The 25,940-nt window shown below is 33.9% G+C and overlaps 1 protein-coding gene across 2 annotated transcripts in view; it reads right to left on the bottom strand.

Annotated features, from left to right (window-relative positions):
- Nucleotides 1-25,940, bottom strand: part of LOC106838827 (UDP-glucuronosyltransferase 2A2-like) — a 56,845-nt gene that overhangs the window by 5,251 nt on the left and 25,654 nt on the right. The window contains exons 1-5 of one of the 2 annotated variants that reach the window (XM_044766098.2): nucleotides 15,303-16,072; nucleotides 5,810-5,958; nucleotides 3,234-3,365; nucleotides 1,524-1,611; nucleotides 836-1,055 (exon numbers count right to left, since the gene is read on the bottom strand). In XM_044766098.2, the coding sequence (XP_044622033.2) occupies nucleotides 836-1,055; nucleotides 1,524-1,611; nucleotides 3,234-3,365; nucleotides 5,810-5,958; nucleotides 15,303-16,026 (1,313 nt within the window). In that variant the 5' untranslated portion in view covers nucleotides 16,027-16,072. Of the gene's footprint in view, nucleotides 1-835; nucleotides 1,056-1,523; nucleotides 1,612-3,233; nucleotides 3,366-5,809; nucleotides 5,959-15,302; nucleotides 16,073-25,940 lie in introns of those variants that run through there. The other variant, XM_070505719.1, reaches the window with a different exon arrangement.

Below are 25,940 nucleotides of genomic sequence, written 5' to 3'. Positions count from 1 at the left end.
AATGGTGATTACTGATTCCCTTAAAATATAGCAAAAAAGACTAAATAAATGTGAAGAAAATAAGTGCCATAAATATTTACAAATTAAAATTTTAAGTAATACATATTTGAAATAAGATTACTCCCGTAGCATAAGTTCAACTGTTACTGGCTAAAATTAAAACACATAGTTAAAAATAAACACTCAAAACTAAATATACGTACATTATATTACTCCTAACCTTGGTGTGATTTTCAGAGAAAAAATTGAGATATAATGATATATTGTATCTAAAGCTCAACATAGTTTATAGATTCATTTCAATTTATCTTAAGCTAAATCAAATAAAATTTAAAATTTTGTTTAAAAATCCACACACTGTACCAATCTATATTTAAAAAATTATTAACTATTCTAATCTCTTCTCTCCCTATATATGTACATACTGATGAAGGGTATATGTCAGTTTTAACAATGATTATTTTTGAATAATTAATATGGGGCAAATTATCACTTCCAATTTTGTACTTACTGAATGGCTATAATATTTAAATAAGCATATATATTTATAAAAATAAGCATATTATCCAGAAAAAGATGTGAACATTTATGTAATCATTAACATTATTTATTTTGAAAAACATTGAAAGAATATTTGAAATCTTAGCTTTTTTCCCCAATTTTAGCAAATTACTTCAGCAATTTGGGAAACAAAATAATCAAGTAGTTTTTGTATTGGTCATATTACAGCTGTTATTTGAAAATCGACCAGTTACAAAGGCATGAAACATTGTACATTTTCCACTATGAAGGGTAATATAATCAATGGTAAGCCTTTGAAAGCAGTAGTACTTACGAAGGATCATTAGTTACTGTTCTCAAGGCATTGAGCAAATCTTCACTTGTCATTGTGTTTATGTCCACCTCCACAGCCGCTCCTTTGGCCTTCATGTGAGCAATGTTATCAGGCTGATCAGCAAACATAGGAACTCCCACCATAGGGACCCCATGATAGATAGCTTCATAGATACCATTGGTTCCACCATGAGTGATAAAAGCTTTTGCTTTGGGATGACCTAGTTTGGGAATTGGGGGAGAACAAGGTGAGGATTTCATTATAACATATTAAAAGAACTTCAGGGAGAGAGGAGGAAAATCTACAGGATAACTCAATAAAGAAGGTGGTGTTTTCTACAAAAGCGGAGCACATGGGGTCTTGTTATTTCATAAAGCTGTGACCCCAGGAAAAGGCAGAATTAATTCCCTCTGTGTAGTCTGGAAAGACTTTACTGAGGAGGTGATATCTGAACTGAGGTTGAAACTGGAAGAGTAACGAGAGTCTTAACTGAAGATGCTCTTTTGTGAACCAGAGGAAGCATGAATCTGTAAAATTAATGGCCAATTCTTTAATTATATCTGCTTTAAAACTGAAAGTAAAATGTGAAAACTTTAAATTATCAAATATTTGTTAAATTTATTTGTTGTTAAAGTTACTTAACTTATCCATCATTCAACTACACAGCTTTTTTTTCTCTCAGTCTTACCAAGAAGATCATTCTGTGGCATCCAGTCATAGAGCCGAGTATTGGCTCCTAATGTGGCTGGTTTCTTTCCTGTGTACCTCCATAAAACCTGTGGAAGACAGTGTTTTAATTTTGCAAGTAAAAACACACAATTAAGGCATTTTAAAGCTTTAGTGTTACTTAGAAATCATGTAGCCGGCTCTACTTTATTTGACAATTGAAAGGAATATAAAAAAGGTGTAGTCTGCACACTTTGAAAGACATAGTAGGACTAGGGGCCGGCCCCATGGCTAGTGGTTAAGGTAGGCCCTCTCCACTTCAGTGGCCCAGTTTCAGTTTCCCAGCATGGACCTACACCTCTTGGTGGCCATGAGGTGGCAGCAGCCCACATAGAAAATAGAGGAAAATTGGCAACAGATGTTTGCTCAGGGCGATCTTCCTCAGAAAAAAAAAAAAAAAAAGTTATAGTAGGACTATTTATATCTACTTTTTTGAAAGGGTTTGTACTAATAGTCTATTTAGTATTGTCACTTTAAAATGATATTTATCACTTAAAAGCTTTTGGGAGTGAGATTGTGAGTGAAGAAATAGAAAACAAACCTGACTAATTTAGTCAATGAGAGTATGGGGTTAAAAAGTATTAAAAGAAACATGAATACTGTGTAAATTTGTTTATGTCGTGAGGCCATCCTAGCTCTCAAGTTTCAAATGTAATGTTTTCCAAAAATATAATTAACTTTAGATTTTCATTGCCTAGTTTTTGGATAATTGATTGTCTTTTCTTCCTCCCTCCTTCCTTCCCTCTTCCTTTCTCGCTCTCTTTCTTTCTTTCTTTGTTTTTTGTAGTTTTTGAGGGAGGCTGAGATAAAGGTTTGCTTATATTCCATTCTTTAAAGAATTGTCTGGTTAGGATGTTAACCTTTTGTTGCGTACTTTTTTTGGGGGGGCACTCTGTAAGACAAATTTCAGGTTAAATACTGAAAGGTGGCAAACTCTTTAACAGAATAGTTTAGAAATAAAAATCTAAAGTTTTAACAGGCCTAATTAGTATACTTGCCGTTAAAGAATTTTATGTACTTTAACTAATATGTAAATATAAAGCGTCCTAGGATATTTCATGAATGAGTATTTAAAGAGTAGAAATCTAGATTTGAAATAACAACAAAATTAAAATTAATTTAGTATCATAAATTTAAAAAATATAATGTGACAATAATTTTGGATTTTTAAATATTTTTAACCATAGAAAATCCAATTTGGAAAGGTTAGACTTCTACTTCTAAACCAACTACACTTTGATAGAGTTCTAATAAAACCTAGAGATCTGATGTATATTCTTGAGCATGATTCCTCTCTACTCTACATGTAACCTCTTCTTTACCTGGATTAGGGAAGTAACACACTTCAGAACTTTTGGGAGTAGTCAGTACGGGTCATAAGATTTCAAATAGTAGAAAGTTATTGGGATCTTAACATTTTCATCTTTATTTCACTGAAAAAAAGACTTCATAAAAAGATGTATTTTCATAGTAATGCCAAGGCTCAGCAGGCAAATAAACAAATGTGCCCAAATACAATACGTTAATGTTTTGTGAAATTTTCCTTATAGGTGGTGCCAGTTATGCTCAGTGTATAATGAGTTTCAACTTGCATCTGGAAAGAGTGCTATTAGCCACACTCTCTCTTCGACTGGCAAAGCAGCTGCTCACTAGGATTGGAGGTTGTACTGACCTTCTGTGGAATTTGGGCGAGGGCTGAGGCAATGAGATTGGCTTTTTCTTCTGTGAGATTTTTGACCATTGACCCCAGAGAAAACACCACAACACCATCTTCACCTGAACTTTGGACAAATTCTTCCATTTCCTGCAGAGATAAAATTATTTCTCTTATAAAAGGGCAGGGGAAAAAAATTTCACCTGCACTTTAAATAAGCAGAGTCAAGAGAAATGTCAGAGACATCCTTAGACTGGTTCTGTCTTCTGCCACATAGAATCATCTAGTCTTTTTAAGAGGAAATATGTCTCTAAAAACTATGGCTTAAGAATATAATGAGTGATTACAAATTAAGTCATGGAACCTAACTGTTATACAAAATGAGTAGGTGATATAGACAGCTCTTCTCATGGTACGTGGAACTATTACTCCCAGGGCTTAATTTTATGAACCCACAGAGTTGTTTGAAAACTCATAAAATATTCCTTGGGAGGAATATTCCCCAAAAAGTTGCTTGAGCTAGGCTTTTAAAACTTTTAGCATGCCAGTTTATAGCCAATAAATTATTAATAAATTGACCTAACTTCCTCTTAGGCATTCAAGATATTTTTCTCTTGTTTATTCTTTTCCTGATTAATAGGGCTAAAAAAGAATTTTTTAGACATGAGATATACAGTAATATGTTTAAAAAGTGATAACACAAACTCCTGCTATAACATTTAAGAGACAGTGTTTCTCTGCCTTCTCATAAGAGTGTGACACTAGCTGCATGCCCTTAATTTGAGTCCTAGTACAGACGCAAAACATAAATTTCTCTGCAAATAAAATTCTGTTGGTCACCACTTACAGTTATGCAAATTGGGCACTGCAAAGTCTGGTATTGGGGTCTTTCACATCGTAATCTATGTGAATGTCCCCCTCTAGAGATGTGTCAGGCTCTCCCTCTGCAACTATTTGTGGTTGCCCTGCAATCACTCTCCCTTAATGTAAGGCTAGTAGAATTACTAGGGGAAGGATGATGCCATAAATAAAAGTAGATTTCTATTTTAGTTGATGTTAGGAGGTTATCTCTGAAGCCCCAGGAATTGGTGTTTTACCATTTTAATTTGTCTATGTAAACAGATGGTTACTGAATTAAAAAAACTGTATACTTACACACATGTACACACACACATATATTGACTTACACACCTACTGTTTAATTTGGATTCTTGATTTGACTGTCTCTCATTGTTTTTTAATGCATGTATCCACGACTGGCATAATTCTTTCATCAGAGATATAAGCCATAGTTGGTATTCATATTGCCCAATGTCTATATTAAAAATTGGGTTTGAAATGCAATGATTTTATCCCTCTTGCAAAACATGTCTGAGTCATTTTTGTGAAACTCTATGTGTGTGAGAAGAGGGGATTGGAAAATAAACATAATAGTGTGGCAAGGTATTATCTAACAAGCCATGAAATATGCCATGTCTCTTTCTGTACCTTTATTTAGATATTGCTTTATTATCTCCTGTAATAACACTCAATAGAGCTTGCTTGCAGCAATAACTTGACTGGTAAAAAAAAAAGCATATTCAGAATCCTGAAATGAAATTATAAACTTAAATATGCACCTTACCCTAGACAGAAATCAAGAACTCTCCCCAGATTACCATTTAACCTGCAATCTTCCAGAGAAATTATGCTCATTTACCTACAATCCAAGCAAATGACTATCGGCCTCCTCACTCCTTATTAATACAGATAGTTAAACACGTTTACCTATTATTCTTTTCTGCTCCTCAATATTGTTTTCTTCCAGCATTTCTGTCAGTCCACATTTGTTCTTTGATAACTTTGGAATGTGGTATATGATTTTCGTTTTCATTCCCAAAAAACCTAACATCATAGTCATAAAAAACATTTCAACATTTAGGTCTCTCAATTATATGACTTCTACTTTATGTTGATTCCCAATCCTTTTCTAATGTTCTCTGCTGAGACTGAGACCTTGTATTACCCAGATGATTCCTAAAAATCCCCACTTGAAAAGTCACTTTGGTTCCTTAAAGTGAATTTGAACTCGAACTCATAATTGTTATCTCAAAAAAGTTTTTCCATTAATTGCTTCCTATCTCAGTAAAGATCATTGCTATCCAGAAGTCCTAACAGGTTCTATGTCTTCAGTCAACACTTACTTCTTCTTACTGACCAAAGCCTGTGGAATCTACCCCAGAGTTTTCATGAAAGCATCTTTATCGCTCAAGCAATTATAGTAAGTGTCCCTGTTCATAAGTCCATCATGCTTGTTGGGAAGACTACAGTAGTCACCTTAGTGATTTTCAAGGTTCTAGCTTCCCATCCCTTCCACCCAGTACCCATACTATAGGCACAATGACACTTAAATTACTTCATTCTTCAGCTTAAATATCAAAGTCCAAAATAAAGTAACATCACTTGTGAAAGACTCCTATGACTTGGAGGATAGATTTGGAGCAGCAAACTGAAGATATCCAGTAGCATATCTCTTTTATTGAGGCTGTAAACTTTAAAGGAAAATCAGGATCTTATCATAAGATAGAAAACATCCTCTACTGTAATAAACCTACCTTAGGTAACGGTTTGGCAGGTTTACAATGCAATCCTCCTACAAACTCAAAATTAGGTAAGTATGGACGAGGAAATTCAAAATCCCAATATGTCCGTATTAGCCAAATTTCTGCTTTCCCCATAGTCTCACATAATGTAGTGGGTCTTCCTAGAGAAAGAGGAAAAAGTTGGGTGGAGATTGTTAGCATATATGTTTGCTGAGGAAAAAATGTACCATTAATATTCTGATGCATTATTAAGGAAAAAATAAATCTAGGTCTTCCAGATTACTTACCATGTCTAGATGTTAAAAGAAAGAGGAATTTAAAGTAATAAGGAAGGAAGGAGAGAGGCAAGGAAGAAAGGAAAGTAGGATGGAAGAAAGTGAGGTAAGAAGGAGGGAGGAAGAGAGAATGTTTGGGTAGTGAAGGAACAGTAATGTGTAAAATAAAAATAAATTCAATAAAAACAAATTCACAATAATAAATTCTTTATAAAAAAGTTCAATTAAGAATTTAACCACAACTCCAAGTACTGTTGAATTTAATACTAACTGTTTCTCGCCAATTAAGTGACAGATTATAGATTATTTCCATCATATCAGCACCAAATCACCTCTCAATGGTTTTCTAATTTCCATTCAGGAGTGTATTTCTACCTTCCAGCTTATTATAGTTTCTGGTTCACTCATCTTGTTGAATCCAACTAATATCAGTTTACCTTATTTACCTAAATTAAATCCCATCACTTCAATCAATTTGCCATCATTTTCTCAGTAGGAATTCCCTGAGTAATTCATACCCAAAACAACTCCCTTTGTAATGTGAAGCACCCATATATACATGGCAAGTATCACACACTTATTTTAGGGTTACTTTTAAATGATGTTTTTTGAAAGGGACAGATTCTAAGTATTAATATTAGGAGATTTGTAGAGAAGAACAGTTATTTGCAAAGGACCGAGTCAACCATTTTTACACACAGAAAACATGTTTTGCACCTAAGTAAATAAAAACTCAGATGAGAATCCTTCTTTCTTAACGGTTCTAATGAAAATTGATGATCATAAACATAACAAGGTGGATAGCCTCCTTTTAGAGTCATTATGTCGTAGCATTTGAGTATATGTCTGAGGTTACCTAGTCAAATGCCTTAATTTGATAATAACGAAGCATTTCCCAAGGACACTCAGCTTGAAGTTACCAGAGGTTGGATGAGAACAGTACTTCACAGCTTCCATGCCAGTATGGTTATATCCTTTAGATATCTTGTTCCATGTGTTTGACATCCTGCCTTGATTACCAATTCCCTAGGTGAAATTATTGTGCATAACCTGTAGAGCACTTTGTAAGAAAGATAGCTTAAAGTAGTCACTAAAATTCTATATTTGAAGCAGTGATGCACAATATGAAATATAAAGCCAATCAAAAGTGAAGAGAGTGAAATTTAACAAACGCATACAAAGTTTACGTATCAATAATTTCATACGACATTTTAAATGCTATACTGAGGAGTTAAGAAAAATATGGAACTAAAACTTTTTCCTATAATTATTATACAATATGAGTCATGAACACTGTGGAGAATTATATAAATAATATATAATTAATAAATGGGCTATTAAATCTGAGTTACTATATAAATATTGTTATTGTTTTAATCTTACATTATGTCTACTGAGATGGCTTTTAATTTCAAAGAATTCTTAGAGGTAGCTTGAATTTACAACAAAGTGCTTTAATGTAAGTAAGATAGACAGGAGGGAATTTCAGTGGGGGACAGCTACCAATCTCTTAGAAGTAAGTCATGTTATCTGGTTATCTAGAGACAACTTTTGTAGACTTCCTGGCTTATTAACGTCTTTCCAAAGGCATGTGGGAAAACTAATATGTACAATTTCTGGGTAATTTTATTTTTTTAGAGCAATCTTTAGATCACAGCAAAGTTGTTGGGAAGGTGGAGATACTTCCCACATACCCTTGTTCTCTAAAAAATCCTCTGGGCTCTGCCTAGTCAGCCCTCTTCCCACCCCACCTTGACAACCACTGAATTTTGTTGTCTCCATAGTTTTGCCTTTTCCCCGAATGTCATACAGTCTGTAGCCTTTTGAATTGAATTCTTTCACTTAGTATATGCATTTAAGGTTTTTTGATGTCTTTTCATGGTTTGATAACTCATTTCTTTTTAACACTGAATAATATTCCCTTGTCTGGATGTACCACGGTTTATCTTATCCAACTACTGAAGGGCGTCTTGGTTGCTTCCAAGTTTTGGTAATTATGAATAAAGCTTTTATAAATACCCATGTGCAAGTGTTTGTGTGAACATAGATATTTGAGTAATTTGAGTAAATACGAAGGTGTGAGATAGTATGGTAAGATTATGTTCAGTTTTGTAAGAAACCACCAAAGTGTCTTCCAAAGCAGCCGCACCATTTTACATTCCCACCAGCAATAAATGAGAATTACTGTTGCACAACTCACCAGCATTTGGTGTTGTAGGTGTTCCACATTTGGGCCTTTCTAATAATAGATGTGTAGTGGCATCTAATTGTCATTTTAATTTGCATTTCCCTCATGACAAATGACATGGAGCATCTTTTTATATGCTTATCTGTCATCTGTATATCTTCCTTAGTGAGGTGTCTGTTAATATCTTTGACCCATTTTTCAATCGGGTTTCATGTTTTCTTATCATTGAGTTTTAAGAGTTCTTTTAATATTTTAGATAATAATCCTTTATCAGACATGTCTTTAGCAAATATTATCTCCCCTTCTGTGTCTTGTCTTTTCATTCTCTTGACATTGATTGTCTTTCACAGAGAAGTTTCTAATTTTATTTTTTATTATTTACTGATTTATTTATTCTTTCATTCATTCCTTCATTTGTTCATTCACTCATTCATTTTTGGTGAGGACAACTCACCTTGAGCTAACATCTCTTACCAATCTTCCTCTTTTTTTTACTTGAGGAAGATTAGCCCTGAGGTAACAGATGGAGTAGGTCTGCACCCAGGATCCAAACCCACAAAGTGGGGCAGCTGAAGTGAAGCATGCAGAAATTTAAACACTTGGCCATGGGGCTGTCCCCTGAGAATTTTCTAGTTTTAACAAATTCCAGCTTATCTATGTTGTTTTTCATGGATTGTGCCTTTGGTATTGTATGTAAAAGTCATTGCCTTACCCAAGGTCATCTAGGTTCTCTCCTATGCTATATTCTAGGAGTTTTATACTTTTGCATTTTACGTTTAGATCAATGATACATTTTGAGTTAATTAATGTGAATGATATAAGGTCTGGTATAGATTCATTTTTTGCATGTAGATGTCCACTTGTTCCAGCACCATTTGTTGAAAAGACTATCTTATCCATTGTGTTGCCTTTGTTTCTCTGTCAAAGATTAGTTAACTATATTGTGTGAGTCTATTTCTGGGCTCTCTATTCTGTTCCATTGACCTATGTGTCTATTATTTTACTAATACCACACTGTCTTGATTACTCTAGCTTTATAGTATAGATGATTTGAAATCAGACAGTGTCAGTCCTCCAACTTTCTTCTTCTCCTTAAATATTGTACTGGCTATTTTGAATTTTTTGCCTCTGCATGTAAAATTTAGAATCAGTTTGTCAATATCCATCTTTCAATCCAACTTGCTGGGATCTTTATTAGGATTCCATTGAGTCTTGGATCAAGTTGGGAAGAACTGACATCTTGATAATATTGTGTCTTCCTATCCATGAACATGGAATATTTGTCCATTTATTTAGTTCTTTAATTTGCTTATCAGAGATTTTATCAAATGCTTTTCCTGCATTTATTGATATGAACATGAGATCTTTCTTTTTTAGCCTTTTCTTGTGATGGATTACATTAACTGATTTTTGAATATTGTATCAATGAGGATAAATTCCACTCTTTTGTGGTGTATAATACTTTTTATACATTATTAGATTCACTTTTCTAACATTTTCTTGAGGACTTTTGCATTTATATTTATGAGAAATATTGATCTGTAGCTTTCTTTTCTTGTAATGTCTTTGTCTGGTTTTGATATTTGATATTTGTTTGGATTTGATAATGCTGGCCTCATAGAATGAATTAGGAAATATTCTCTCTGCTTCTATCCTTTCTTAGGATTTCACCTCTTTGCTTGCACAGCCCATATTTTCTTGCATGCTGACCACTTCATCCATTAGAGCTCTAAGGATATTAATCAGAGTTGTTTTAAAAGAATCTTGGGTGACATGTACTAAGTGAAATAAGTCAGATGGAGAAAAACAAATATTATCTCATTTACATGTAGAGTCGAAAATAAAGCCAAACTTATAGAAACAGAGTAGAATGGTGGTTGACAGGGGTGGGGGAAATAGGGAGATGTTGATCAAAGGGTACAAACTTCCAGTTATAAGATGAATAAATTCTGGGGATTTGATGTACAGTATGGTTACTGTAGTTAACAATAGTGTATTACATACTTAAAAGCTGTTAAGAGACTAGTTATTAAATGCTATCACTACAGAAAAAAGTAATTGTGTGAGGTGATGGATGTGTTAACTAACGTTATTGTGGTAAACATTTTGCAATATATATATGTGTTAAGTCATCATGTCGTATACTTTAATCTTACACAATGTTATATGCCAATTATTTCTCACTAAAGCTAGAAAGAAAGAACTATTACAGAATAAAGCAAGTAAGATGATAAATAGAATCAAAGCCAGTTAAGTAACAAAATTTCTGAATGACAAAGCAAACATGGCAGATAAGTAAAGAAAAGAAGGGACCTTGAGTAAATGGTGATGGTACAACTCCTTATCGCTGTGCAAGAGTAGGAAGAAAGAAAGAGAAAAGTAGAGAGAGAAGAATACAAGGAAGAAGGAAGAAGGAAGAACAGTAAAGGAAGAATAGAAAAAAGAAAACTAATTGACCCCAATCTACAAAACACACAAAAATAAAATACTAAGTAGCTCAAAACATTCAAAGGAAAAGCAAAACCATAACTCTCTGAAGACAATATAAAAGGAAACCTTTTTGTTTTCACAGTAAGAAAGAATTTCCTCAAGTGCATAAAGAAAAACACATAAAGAAAATGGTTAATTAATTCAACTCCATTACATTTAAAACATAAAAGTCATCATATGATATTTAAGAGAATGAGAAACACATCATAAACTGTGAGAAGATATCTGTAATACCTAAAACTGATAAAGGCTTATTTAGAATACATAAAGAATTTGTTGAGTCAATAATGAAAACACAAGCAAACTCATTAGACAAAATAAACAAAAGACATGAGCAGGATATCTACTGAAAAAAAAATGGAAATGGCCCTTAAAATATGAAAAGTTACTCAATCTCAGTAATAATCAAGGACATCTAAATAAAACATAAGATATAATTTCAGACGAAGCAGATTGAAAAGATTTAAAAAATCATTTGTTTTCAGGATTATAAAATTAGAACATAGTGACAGTTGCAGAACTTTCTGTAAATATACTACATATTTACAAAAGTGTACACATGGCACACTAAAATGTGTCAGTTTTATGGTATATTAATGGTATATTAATTATATTTCAATGCAACTGTGAATGAAAGTCATTCAGTGATACATTAAGGATGTGGAGCAATGGGGACTAAAATACACTGTTGGTTAAAGTTTAAATTTTATAATCTCAGTTAAGTATAAATTTTTGAGAAAAGTCTGAATAATTACTTTCAGACCGAAGGGGAAAAATATAGGTAGTTTATACTCCATTGATACTATCGCTTTTACACAACAGGATACACATAGAAGAATGTTCATACATTATACAAAAAACTGTAAACAACCAGTTGTCCATCCATAAAATGCCATGGTATAGTCACACAATGGAATGCTATCCAGAGCTTAAACAAAAAAGAAAATGCATGATTGCATCTCGAAAACAGTATTGAGCATAAGTAGCAAATCTATGCTTTCATTTGTATGATATTCAAAAAACGAAACAATAAAGTGCTGAGAGAATCCCATATAGATAGTAGACTTAAAATTTCTAAAAGAATGTTCACCAAAGTCAGGCTTGTGGTTTACATTGGAAGAACAGCATTTCTAAGATACTGACAACAATCTATTTATTACCTTGGCTATAGGGCATACAGAAATTTATTTAATTTTTCTTTCAATTGTACACTTACATTTTATACACTTTTTTGTTGGTATGATACTTTCTAAAATCTGAAAGTACTGCATAATATTTTAAAATATATAAAAAATATTTTTTGTATCTGTATAAATTAGTTTAAAATTCCTAAGTGAATTGATGGGCTTAAAAATATATTTGTAAAGCATATCATAGAAAAAAAGCTTAAATTCCCTAAAATGCCAGAAAAGTTATAGACCAATAAGATAAACAGTCCAAAAGAAAATGGAATAATTGCTGCCCACCTTAGAAGAGGTCTGAGGATAAAGCCTAAATGGTTCAGCAATTTTAGAGGATATTGTGGCAGAGATATAAATACAGTAAGTATAGGGCAATATTTTATGTAATACGAGAATTGGAACAACCCAAGCAGCACTCAGCACTAGACTAGCTCAGTGATTCATTGCCTCCATTCAAATGGACACTAAGTCAATATAAAGAATAATGTAGATTTTAAAACATTTTGTGGAAATATGTCAAAACTACATCAGGTGAAAAGTAGAGGCAAAAATGAATATTTAGTAATTGCTCCTATTGGTGCAAAGAAAAAAAAGACGTATATGCATACTTATGTTTAATGCATAGAGAATATCTTGATGCAAAGAAGTAGAGTTAATAGTGCTTACATAGGAGAAATATGAAACCAATTATCATTCATTATATATATATATATTTGTTCCATTTGAATTGTTTTTTTTTTTTTTCCTGGGGAAGACACCCTGAGCTAACATCTGTTGCCATTCTTCCTCTTTTTGGTTGAAGATGATTCACCCTGAGCTAACATTTGTGCCAATCTTCCTCTATTTTGCATGTGGGTCACCACTACAGCATGACTGCTAATGAGTGGTATAGGTCCACACCTGGGAACTGAACCTGGGCTGCTGAAGCAGAGCACAGGAACTTAAACCCGAGGCCACAGGGCCAGCTCTCATTTGAATTTTTGACCATTTGTATTAGTTATTTTTACTATGACATCAAAAATGAAATTATACTTATGGTGCATTCAAAATTGCCTAAAGAACATGAGAGAATACAAGAATGAAAATAAATCAAAGTACTTACAACAAAAGAAAAACTTGTTAAAGATGATAGAGTTAAAAATTTGCCATTGTTTCTAAGGACTACATTCATTCCAGTGTTTATACATGAAGAGTTCTATACCTTTTGTCTATTTATGCGGAATGTGACAAATGTCCTAGAAAATTATTGATCGGAACCAGGGAAACATTCCCAATTATCAAAATATATTTATAGTTCTATGTCTTACATTTATTTCTGAGAGTAGAATTGAGGCCAAGATCCTGGTCTTATTTACTTTAAATCTGTAAAGCCTAATGCACTGCCTATACCCAGGTAGTGCTTGCAAATTGTTAAATCACTTACTGTGAAATCAATGCAGGTATAAATTCAAATCATGTATAATGCTAACAATTTTTAAAGTGGGTTCCTTTGAACATTAGTTCTGTGAAACAATATCTATCAGAAAATCATTGTTATAGACTGAATTGTGTTCCTTTAGTTTTCATACGTTGAAGTCTGACTGTGTTTGCAGATAGGTCCCTTAAAGAAGTAATTAAGGTTAAATGAGGTCATGGAGGGGCCCTCATTCAATATGACTGGTCTCCTTATAAGAGGAAGAGACACTAGATATGTGCACCCTCAGAGGAAAGACCATGAGAGGGCATAGTGAGAAGGTGGCCATCTACAAGCCAGGGAGACAAGCCTCAAGAGAAACCAGCCTTGATGACACCTTGATCTTGGACTTCTAGCTTCCAGAACTGTGAGAAAATAAATTTCTGTTGTTTATGCCACTTAGTCTGGGGTATTTAGCTATGGAGATCCAGCAAACTAATATAATCAGGGAGTTAAATTAGTTAATATTTCTAATACCCAATTTGATCTTTTGTTTGTTAATTCATGCTGCTTCATGATTCTCAAAAATGGTTGAAGTGAAAGCCAGCCTCAGCTGATGAAGTCAAATGAGAGTTACATCTGTGAAAATTGCAAAGTAAAACCATTCCTTATTCCAGGGGCTGGCCTGGTGGCATAGTGGTTAAGTTCATGTGCTCTGCTTTGGCAGTCTGGGATTCACAGGTTCAGATCCTGGGTGCAGACCTATGCACCACTCATGGAGCCATGCTGTGGCGGTGTCCCACATACAAAATAGAGGAAGATTGCCACAGATATTGGCTCAGGGGCAGTCTTCCTCACCAAAAAAAAAACAAACAAAAAAACCAAAATCCTTATTAGAAAAAGTGAGCAATTAAAAATAGATAGAATAAATATAATTAGTGAAGTAAAAAAAAATATGCTATCTTTCAACCCCAAGCTATAAACTCTTCTAGAGTTTCTATTTAATTTTTCAGGTTTCTGTATAATACTACTCCAAGAAGTATAAAGCATCCTAGAAACTTTTCAGTATGACCAGCCATGATGAAATAGTTCACATAGGACTTACTGAAGTTTCATTCCATATTTATGAGAGAGATAAGAACGGCAGGTACTCTAGCTCAACAGGAGAATGGTATAAATTTGAAATGTAATAATCCATGATTCTCAAAATTTGTGGAGCAAAATTCAGACAAATTAAATTATATACCAAATTTTTTCTTTTTTGAGGAAGATTAGCCCTGAGCTCACTACGACCAGTCCTCCTCTTTTTGCTGAGGAAGCCTGGCCCTGAGCTAACATCGTGCCCATCTTCCTCTACTTTATATGTGGGATGCCTACCACAGCATGGTGTGCCAAGCAGTGCCATGTCCATACCCGGGATCCGAACCAGCAAACCCTGGGCTGCCAAGAAGCAGAACGTGCAAACTTAACTGCTGTGCCACCGGGCCAGCCCCTATTATATACCAAGTTTAATCCCATTGTTAATATAGCTCAGGGTTCAGTTTATTCCTGGAATCAGGGAAGAAGATTATCTTATTCTTACTACAAACATTACACTCTGTCAATAAGAAGTCAAACCTTCTCCATTATGAAAATTCACCGTACCAGACTTATTTGTGATATTCTATATCTGATAAAATATACATCTTCCATTGGATCAACATTTATTAGTGTGTTTTATGTTTTGTTTCTTTTGATAACAACCTATTAAGTATCAAGGTATCTTACAAAATGGTTAGATGACTATAAAGAAAGAGTAACCATGGCAAGATATTTCTTGCCTCCTTTTCCCAATTAGTTAGTGATAACAGTTCATTGCTATCATTTGTAGACTTTCAGGGAAAGTTTTAAAAATATATTCCTTTTATGTTCCTAAACTTTTCTTAAACCTTCTGTTTCTTTTAATAACTACTTTAGAATAAAAAGCAGAGTCTCTTACCTAATACTTCACTGTAAAACTGGTCCCAAAGCTGAAAGTCATATTGGTGGAGGAAAAAGTCAAATAAAATAGAAAACAATAAATTTTTTACCCTTTGCAAAAAGGTCATTTTGTCTGCTAGTTTTCCCATGGCAACAGGCACGTAGGAAGGTGGAGCTGGAATTTTCCCACAGTATCTCTCAATAATGCCACCCAGAGAGAACCTTAGCGTGTACACAAAAGGGACTTCCAGCAACTCAGCAATCAGCTCTCCACAGGGCATCACAGGGTCTATAACCACTACATTGTAGTTGGTTTCCTGGAGTTTCTTCATGAACGTCTGGTTGTAGACTACACTCTCACACAGAAGTTTTAAATGTCCAGTAATTTGAAGAAAGAACTCTTGCAGTTTTCTTGCAGACTGCCAGAGTGACAATGTTGGTATGACATTGGTAGCCAAGTCTAAAAAGTCATTTAGTGAATTTGCAGCAGTCTCTCCCTCCTGTGGCACAGGAATCACCTCGAAATTCAGTGCGGAAGGCTTGCTGTAGTCAATGATGAAATTATATGGAGAAACCAACACAGTCACCTCGTGGCCCCTTTCTGTAAGTTCCTCCAGAATAACCTTTAGATTGAGCCAATGGCTCATGTCACACGGCCACACCAGGACCTTCCCACAGAATCCATGGCCAGTGAAGCAGAGCTGCAGCAGCAGAGTTGCCAAAACCCATTTCTCAGACGCCATGGCAGCAGCTCCCTCGTGCTGCTTTGCAGAGGTTGTATATTGCTGGGCACAGAAGTGAATTGGCAATTTAGACATAGATCAAGTTAAAAATTAATTTTTAGAGTTAGGAAATGACACATATGCAGAGAACATTGTCAGTGTTGGTGACTCAGCACAGCATTATATGATATTTTTTTCAGGAGGAGATATGAAATGTTTAAATATTTTGCAGGAAATGGTTGCAGCATTCTAGAAGTTTATTTTAAATATGTTAAAATAAAAAATTATATTTTTTAATTTGCAATTTTTAAATATGAAAGAAAAACATTTAAATAAGTCTAGTAAATAATATGGTATACCTTATGGAGCATGGCGATTGATAATTTGGGGAAACATAAGAACATAGGTCTTGCCGTAAGACTGGTTTCAAGATAATATGTGGATAACACACATACATCAAGTAATAACGGGAGGAATACACTAAATATTATACAAAGGTACAGCATTTAAGGGCCACAGAAGACGCTGCCACTCCAATGTGAGGAAAATCAGATGAAGCTTCAGGATGGAGGAGGCATTTCAGCTGAACCCAGAAGCAAAAGGAGGATTCTGAAGGTGAATGGAAGAAATAGAGAAAAAGAAGGATGATATGGAAATCATGGTCATTAAGTATATAGTTATCAGTTCAGATTATGTACAGAGCAAAGGCTAACACAGAACAGTGCCGAAAAGGAAAATATTGCTTAAAATAGGACACTTTGGAGAGCCTTAATCTGCATAAAAATTTGTCTACTAAAATTTTCAAATCAAGTTCAGAAAATGATCAAATTTATCCTTTAATGAAACTATTCTGGCATCTACATAGGATTTGAGCCGTAGAGAAAAGAGAATGTATAAGGGGTTAAAAATAAATATTAAGAAAGAAAGATTTGATGAGATTGTCAGGGAGAATACAATTTTAGTTTATGAATGGAAAGCACAGAATGAGTCTTATGGTTAATGAAAAGTGAGAGATGACTGGCATTTAAAAAAACAAAGTGCTCAGTTTATAGTTTGAGCAACCAGAGTATGATAATGACAAGTAAAATCATGAAACACTGAAAGAAGAGTAGCTTTGTGAATATTTTTTGACCTGCAGTGTGTGAGTTAATGATAGGACGTGTCTGTGGAGATATTGATTTGACCCATGAACACTTGCATATCAAGGGAGGGGTCAAATTTAGAAACATAGAATTTGTGTCCAATCATCCGTCTATATTTTAATCCTATTCCAATTCCAATTCTTATCCAGTCCTTTAATATGTCATACCTTAGACAAGTAATGTTGAGCACTTAGTATATGCCAAGTTCTATGCTGTGCACAGGGGATAAAGAGACAAGCAAGATCAGTTCCAATTCAAATTGAGTTTACAGATTATTGCAGAAAATAAATCAGTTAAACCAAATGGTCAAATTTAAGGGAGATGCATCTTAGATGGTAGGGATGAATTGAGGAAAGGCAAAGCCCATGAAAGATGTTGCTTGGTGGAAGAAAGGAATGACAAAAGAATGCTTTAGCTAAGTCGTTAAGAATGGCATTTAGCAGACCGAAAATAATCATTTGAAATTAAAAGACACTATTAATGTATCTGTGTTTTAAGAAGTGTGACATTATTATATCAAGGATTACATTCAGTTGCAAAATTATCTTCAGTTCAATAATTTGAAAGAGACATATTGAAATTTAAAATCCCTTGAGAGTTTTTCTGTTTTCCTAAAAAGAAGCCCCAAAGTACATTTGTTTAGAAGGTATAAAGATAAATCTAGGGTCAAGGGTTGGAGAGTTGTACTGTGTTGCATAATTAGGCTTTGCATAAAATTCTAGTGATAACCGGTAGACAACAGAGGCTGAAAAAGAGTCAGAAACAGGAAGCTAGGACAAGACCATAAATCTACTAGACGAAAACTGGGACAGTAGAGTTGTAATCTTAGAGGATGAAAGTCCTTTCATACAGGATAAACAACCCAAAAGTGATAAGGAAAAGAGACCCATAAGTTCATCTACTCACTATGGCAAGACTGCTGAGCTGCTAACACAGTTTAAATAAAGCCAAGGAAAGAGCAATGATATATAATACAGCTCAGAAATTCACCTCAAAACGTACGTGTTATTAGAGAAATATCTCTAAGTTGTTTTATTCTATGAAATACCTAAGGTAGAGTTCAGGTTAGGTAGAAGGATTCACTTGGATAAATTTAAAAGTACATGCACATTTTTGCTTATGTCAAATGAAACACTTAAAATTATGTATAAAATTTCCCCTTTGAAATTCATTTTTGACTTGACCAGAAAGAAAAAAATCAGCAGACACCCTAAACAAAAGTAAAAACAGGAATTCTGAGGTACAAGCTTTCACCAAACTTGAGTCGTTTCTTTGAAGGATACACAGGATGTGGCAGGAGTAGGGGAACAGGAAATTCTGAAATCTTGCCCAAGACCCCCCACCCCAGACATACATTCACATACTGCTAGATTCCCAAGATGCATCCTCAGTTTTACAAATGAATTCCATTACACAGAAGTTTTCAGTAAGGAAAATTGCTGGTTTTGACTTGGCACTGTGAATTAAAAAAAAATCTTCCCTTAGAATTCTTAACACAATTAGCTTTTATATGGGTTTCCAGTTCAAATTCCAACTAGAAAAACTCTTTGAAGAAACTTTGACCCAATCTTCAAAGACTTCCCACACACAAAACTTCAAGGTAAACAAGCAGCTCCCTTTTTCAAGGAAACAAAGCTTCATAACTGAGAATCAGCAAAAGCAACAGAGACCAGAAATAGAAACACAATGATTTGAAATAGTATGATTATTTGAAATAAAATCTAAAGTTATTTTGTACAATATGTTTGAGTATGAAAGCAAAGCCTGAAAATATGAGCAAAGAACAAGAAATTAAAAGGAATAATTGTGAAAATTTGCTAAAGAATCCAGAATTTTTAGAAATTAAATCAACAAATGAAATTTAAAACTCAATGGATAGATTGGAAAGTGGATTAGACACAGTTGTAGAAATACACAGTGACCCAGAAGAGAAATCAAAAGATATTATTTAGAGTTGAGTTCTGAAGAAAAAAACATGTAATAGGAAATATGATAGAACAGTTAAGAGTCATGGAGAATAGACTAAGATGTTTGAATCAAGTTGTTGGTTTTGCTTACTTGGTACCTTCTCTCTCAATTCTTTTTCTACTCTTTGAAGCTTGCCCTTTTTTAAGTGCAACCAGTCTGCACAACTAAACCCTACACTTATGTTCTTTTAACCAAATCTTTCCATTAATTTTAATTTTTTAATAAAGAATCATTTTAGACATAGAAAGTTGCAGATGAAGCTTAGAGATCTCTGTATACTCTGCAGTAATTATTACTATGGGTATTTGCCTAATGGTCATTTTCTATTTCCATTTTTCCTTCTATAGTTAGTAATTGGAATTTTACTATAAAATATAGCAAAAATGTGTTCAAACAAACTATTAGTATAGTTTGCATAGACTCACATATCTCCCTACAAGATACTTATTAAATACAAAGGGTAAAATAGGGAGTATCCTGATAGACACCATCTCAACTAAACGATCAAAATTTTTGTCTCCAATAATAACCTATCTATTTAAGTACCTCCTGATATGCCACACCGTGGAGGACAAAAGATCACTTCTGTAATATTCTTACCAAAAATGTATAATCTCTCTCTAATCATGAGAAAATATCAGAAAAACTCAAACTGAAGGATCTTCTAAAAAATAACCAGCCAGGAAGAAGAAACACTGTGGGAATTATCACAAATTGGAGAAAAGTAGGCGGCTAAATAAGCCAATGCAAGGGGGAACCTAGATTGTATATTGGAAAGAAGGACATTAGCAGGATAAGTGTCAACCTGTTAACAAGAATTCCTAGTTTTGATGAATTTATTATGGTTATATAAAATGTTAATATTAAAAACCTGATTGATTTAAATTTTTCCATTATTATTTATTTTCGTTGAAGTATTATTGGCATACAATATCCTATTGGCTTCAAGTGTACATCATAGTGATTTGGTATGTATATACAGGAAAAAATCACCACGATAAGTCTAGTTACCCTCTGCCACCATACAAAGTTATTACAATATTATTGACTAAATTCCCTATGCTGTACGTTACATCCCCATGACTTATTTATTTTATAACTGGAAGTTTGTACCTCTTAATCTCCATCACTTATTTCACCCACTCCCCAACACACCCCTCTTCTGGTTACCACCAGTTTGTTTCCTGTATCTATGAGTCTATTTCTGTTCTGTTTTGTTTGTTCATTTGTTTTGTTTCTTAGATTCTACATGTAAGTGAAATCATATGGTATTTGTCTTTCTCTGTTTGACTTACTTCACTTAACAAAATACCCTCTAGGCCCATCCATGTTACTGCAAATGGCAAGATTTCATTCCTTTTTATGGTGAATATTCTATTGTATATATATATATATATATATCTGATATATATATATATCACATCTTCTCTATCCATTCATCTATCAATGGACACTTAGGGTGCTTGAATAGCTTGGCTATTGCAAATAATGCTGCAAAGAACATAGTAGTGTATATATCTCTTCATATTGGTGTTTTCATCTTCTTTGGATAAATACCCAGAAGTGAAATTGCTTGATCGTATGGTAGTTCTATTTTTAATTTCTTGAGAAACCTCCATACTGTTATCCAAAGAGGCTGCATTAATTCACATTCACACCAAAAGTGTACCAGGGTACTCTTTTCTCCACATCCATGTCAACCCTTGTTATTTTTTGTCTTTTTGATAACAGCCATTCTGACAGGCGTGAGGTGATATCTCACTGTGATTTTGATTTGCATTTCCTTGATGATTAGTGATATGGAGCATCTTTTTATGTGCCTGTTGGGCATCTGTATGTCTTCTTTGGAGAAATTTATATTCAAGTCTTCCGCCCATTTCTCAATCAGGTTGTTTGTTTGTTTTGATATTGAGTTGTCTAAGTTCTTTATATATTTTGGATATTAATCCCTTATCAGATATATGATTTGCAAACATCTTATCCTATCCATTTGGTTGCCTTTTTGTTTTGTTAATGGTTTGCTTCACTGTGCAAAAGTCTTAGTTCAATGTTATCCCATTTGTTTATTTTTGCCCTTGTTGCCCTTGCCTGAGGTGACTGGTCCAAAAAAGAAAACAATGTTGCTAAGGCTGATGTCGAAGAGCTAACCACCTATGCTTTCTTCTAGGAGTTTTATGGTTTCAGGTCTAAATTCAAGTCTCTAATCCATTTTGAGTTTATTTTGGTATATGGTTTAAGATAGTGATCCAGTTTCATTATTTTGCACATATCTGTTGGGTTTTCCCAACATTGTTCATTGAAGAGACTATCTTTTCTCCATTGCGTATCCATCCTTGCTTCCCTTGTCATAGATTAATTGAACATATATGCATGGGTTTATTTCTGAGTTCTCTATTCTATTCCATTAATCTCAGTGTCTGTTTTAATGCCAGTGCCATACTGTTATGATTACCATAGCTTTGTAGTATAATTTGAAATCAGGGAGCATGATACCTCTGGCTTTGTTTTTCTTTCTCAAGATTGTTTTAGCTATTCTCTTCTATATTTATTAATTAGAATTTAAGAATTTCCTGTTTATTAAATTATTTATTTACTTTTATCAGTATAACTCATATAAATTTATTTTATTTGATAGATTGTATTCAGTTGTTATCGTAAATTTTATTGCTCAAATTGTCAGAGATTTTTGGAAATTTTTTTTATATTCGATCCAACATCCCTTCGATATGGTGCCATCATTTTTAAACATTTTTTTTACTTTCTGATGTTTCAGGCTCATCAACTATTTTCACTGCCCCAACCTTAAAAATGAAGCATTTCTCCAAGGAACGCTGGCTCATTTTATTAGAAAATGGCATTTTATTTAGAAATCAATATGAGCATGTTAGGTACATTCATTGCTACTGGGTTTTAGTCTTATTCAGCAGATAAAACTAGTAAATATATGTATGCATAGTAATACATAAATGGCTATCTATAGTACTTCCATATCTAGCCTTCTCTGTTTATTTCTAAGACATTTCTTCAATAGTGAGAAACCTGTCTCCCAATATCACTATATGTTTACTTCTTTTTTTTTTCACTGAGGAAGATTGTCTTGAGCTAACATCCATTGCCAATACTCCTCTTTTTTCACTTTCATTAGCCCTGAGCTTACATGTGTGCCAATCTTCCTCTATTTTTTTGTATGTGGGATACCTCCATAGTGTGGCTGATGAGCGGAGTAAGTCCATGCCTGGGATACGAACCTGCAAACCCAGGCCACCAAAGTGGAATGTGCGGAAATTTCACCACTCAGCAACTGAGCTGGGCCCAATGTTTACTTATTTGATCAATCTTAGTAAATACATGGAATAGTTTCAGAATTGCTAGCCCATAGACCTGTGATAAACAATTTGCAAATCAGAGTACAATATTTCCTTTATAAATTTAGAATTAAGGCGGTGGTTAAATACGTTTGCACAAAGAAAATAGGATTTTACAGGCATATTCTAAGTTAATCACAAGTAATAAATTTTTCTTCCATAGGCTAAGAAGAACAAAAGAAGAAAGAAATATTCATTTAACTCGTCCAAAAAAGCAATGCAACCTTATCAGAAAAGGACTGAAGGAGAACCATATTCAAGGTGCATAATCACTCATGAATACAAAGGTGACTATCTCTATCAAATTATGAGCAAATGGACTCAGTAATGAACAAGAAAACATAAAATATCAGGATTGCATTGAAAGTTCAAGGGTATAAGGAGGGCTTAATAGGAAATCTTTCAATATCATATACAATATTAGCAGATTAACAAAAGGAGAGAAAAATTATTAATATCTCAATGTATATTTAAAAAATGCTGAAGGACATATAGCCCCAGGATATTCACCCAGAAAGTTATGAGCAGACAACTGCAAAACATGCAAGGGGTGGCCTCTAAGATCAACTAGCCCCCTGCTGACCCATATTCACATAAGCATCAAGAAGACCAATCCAGAACAGTTCTGCCTGGCCTAGATCAGAACTGTGAGCAGATTTGTGAGCTAAATAGAAAGTTGTTGTTTTAAGACCCTAAAGCTTTGGGTAGTTTGTCATGCACTAAGGCAAAACTAATAATAAGTCTTCCAGCTTTGCTTTACTCCATTTTTTAAATCCCAGAACTCTAGTTTGCTTTCACTCTAGATATTCACTCTCTTTTCTGCACTTCAATGTCCAGTGGTATGCTATGAATGCTTAAGAACTGGCTTTCTGTGGTAAAAGAAAAGGAATAAAACCATGCTTATAGCATTTACCTGTAGCTGTGGTGTAAATTCATCCTCCTTGACTAATTTCAACTCACTGGTTATATAGCAACCAGCTTGTTATGTAGGAAAAACTCCTAACGTTAACACTTAACTTTCATGAACGTGTGATAGGTCCAGATAACTTCTGGCAGATCCATTTATGACACCAGCCTTGATTCATTCATGTGCCCAAAGTCCATCGACACAAGTTTTATTATACAGAAAAATGTTGTTCTCCCTAACACATGCTGCAGACTAATATTTGAGCTTATAGATATTAGGCCTAAATATTTTTTTCATATAACAAATATAAAGCATATAGAAATTCTTTGCTTGGCAATGCAGAAACTTTCCTTAGATAAACCTATTCCTCAGGAGAAATCTTGGAGAATAAATAAATGACTTCGTCTGTGGTTCATTTTTATAGCTACATCACTCCCCATCTCCACTTAGGTATATTATCAATATATGCATTTTTGTTATACAGCATTTTTCACTCTTCAGGAAAATTGTTGCTTTTGTTATATTTCTGAAAGGCCAAATGGGTAGAATCTCTCTTCTTTCTCAACATCTTGGAAAGTGCTATTTAAAAGATTACCTTGGAAAGATTATTTTTCTAGAAAAAACTATGCAATCTAACTCTGATAAAGAACTACTTCAACAATCGACTGTTCTTGAACACTGCAACACAATACTTGACATTTCAATAAAATGTCTCCAAGGCACTGGATATCTATAGAAAAAGAAGAAAAGAAAATTAAAAGCGATTTTTTTAATCTCATATAATATTATTAATTTCTTTTATTTAAAGATTAGTAATTCCTTTTAGGATTCAGTATTTTTGAATCAGCCCAAGTATTCTGCCTGTCGCATGCCTTTTACTGCCTATGCATTTCACTGATAGTGTAAATGGGGACTAAACCTGAAAATGCAGACCATTTGGACACTATTAAAAATGGGAAACATGAAGACCAGCATGCTTCTTATTAACATTTGACAATGGGGCCTCCAAAGAAATATTGGATCCATGATGCTTCACATGTTTATAGCCCTTAGTAAAGATAATAGAAACTAGATACTTGGCCATGCTCTATACTTCATAAAGGTAATATTCCAAACAGAAGTGTGAAAACATATTTTGATCCATATGGTAATTTAATGGTGCACCATTAGAATGATCCTGTTTATAGATTAAAAAGGAATTTTTTCCAGAAATTTTAGAAAAAATTTTACTACACATTAAATGCATGTGCTTCATTAACCTGACAAACTCAGTTCTTTCCAACTTCGTAAAATTATGCTATGTCTTCTCTCTCAGACACAATCTATGAAAGAAATAATTTTTAAGCTGGACTTCATTAAAATTAAAAACTTTGGCTCTATGAAAGACAATATCAAGATAATGATAAGACAAGCCACAGACTGAGAGAAAATATTTGCAAAAGACATAATTGATAAATGACCATTATCCAAAAATATAAAAAGGACTCTTAAAACTCAACAGTAAGAAAATATATAATCAACTTAAAATATAGATCAAAGACGTTAACAGATGCCTTACCAAAGAAGATACACAGATGGCAAGTAAGCATATTAAAAGATGCTCTACATAATTTGTCACCAGGGAAATGCAAATTAATACATCAATGAGACACTACTACACACATATTAGAATGGCCTAAATCTGGAACACTGATACCACCAAATCCTGGTGAGGATATGGAGGAACTGGTGCTCTCACTCATTGTTGGGGGGAATGCAAAATGGTACAGACACTTTGGAAGACACTTCAGCAGTATCTTACAAAAACATACTCTTACTATATGATCCAGCAATTCTGCTCCTTGGTATTTCCACAAGGGAGTTTAAAACTTATGTCCACACAAAAACCTGCATAGGATGTCTCTAGCAACTTTATGCATGATTTCCAAAACTTGGAATAGCTGAAAACTTCCCTAACCTAAGGGAGGAAACAGACATCCAGGTACAGGAAGCACAAAGATCACCAAACAAGATAAACCCAAAGAGGCCCACACCAAGATACATTATAATTTAAATGTCAAGAATTAAAGATAAAGAGAGAATCCTAAAAGCTGCAAGATAAAGGCAACAAGGGACATACAAAGGAAACTCCATAAGGCTATCAGTTGACTTCTCAGCCAAAACCCTACAGGCAAGAAGAGAGTGGCATGATATATTTAAAGCGCTAAAAGGAAAAAGATACTCCATCCAAATGTCAAGGAAAATAAAGCTGGGGTAGTGATACTTATATCAGAAAAAAATAGACTTTAAAACAAAACCTGTAACAAGAGACAAAGAAGGACACTACATGATGATAACAAGAACAATCCAACAAGAGGCTATAACACTTGTAAATATCTCTGCAACCAACATAGGAGCACCTAAATATATAAAGTAACTATTAACAGACAAAAGAGGAGAAATAGATGCAAACACAATAATAGTAGAGGACTTTAACACTCCACTTACACCAGTGGATAGATCATCTAAACAGAAAATCAATAAGAAAATGTTGGTGTTAAATCACACATTAGA

Source organism: Equus asinus, chromosome 3 (genome assembly GCF_041296235.1).
Source record: "Equus asinus isolate D_3611 breed Donkey chromosome 3, EquAss-T2T_v2, whole genome shotgun sequence".
NCBI lineage: Eukaryota > Metazoa > Chordata > Mammalia > Perissodactyla > Equidae > Equus > Equus asinus.
This window is presented reverse-complemented; position numbering and strand designations above follow the sequence as displayed.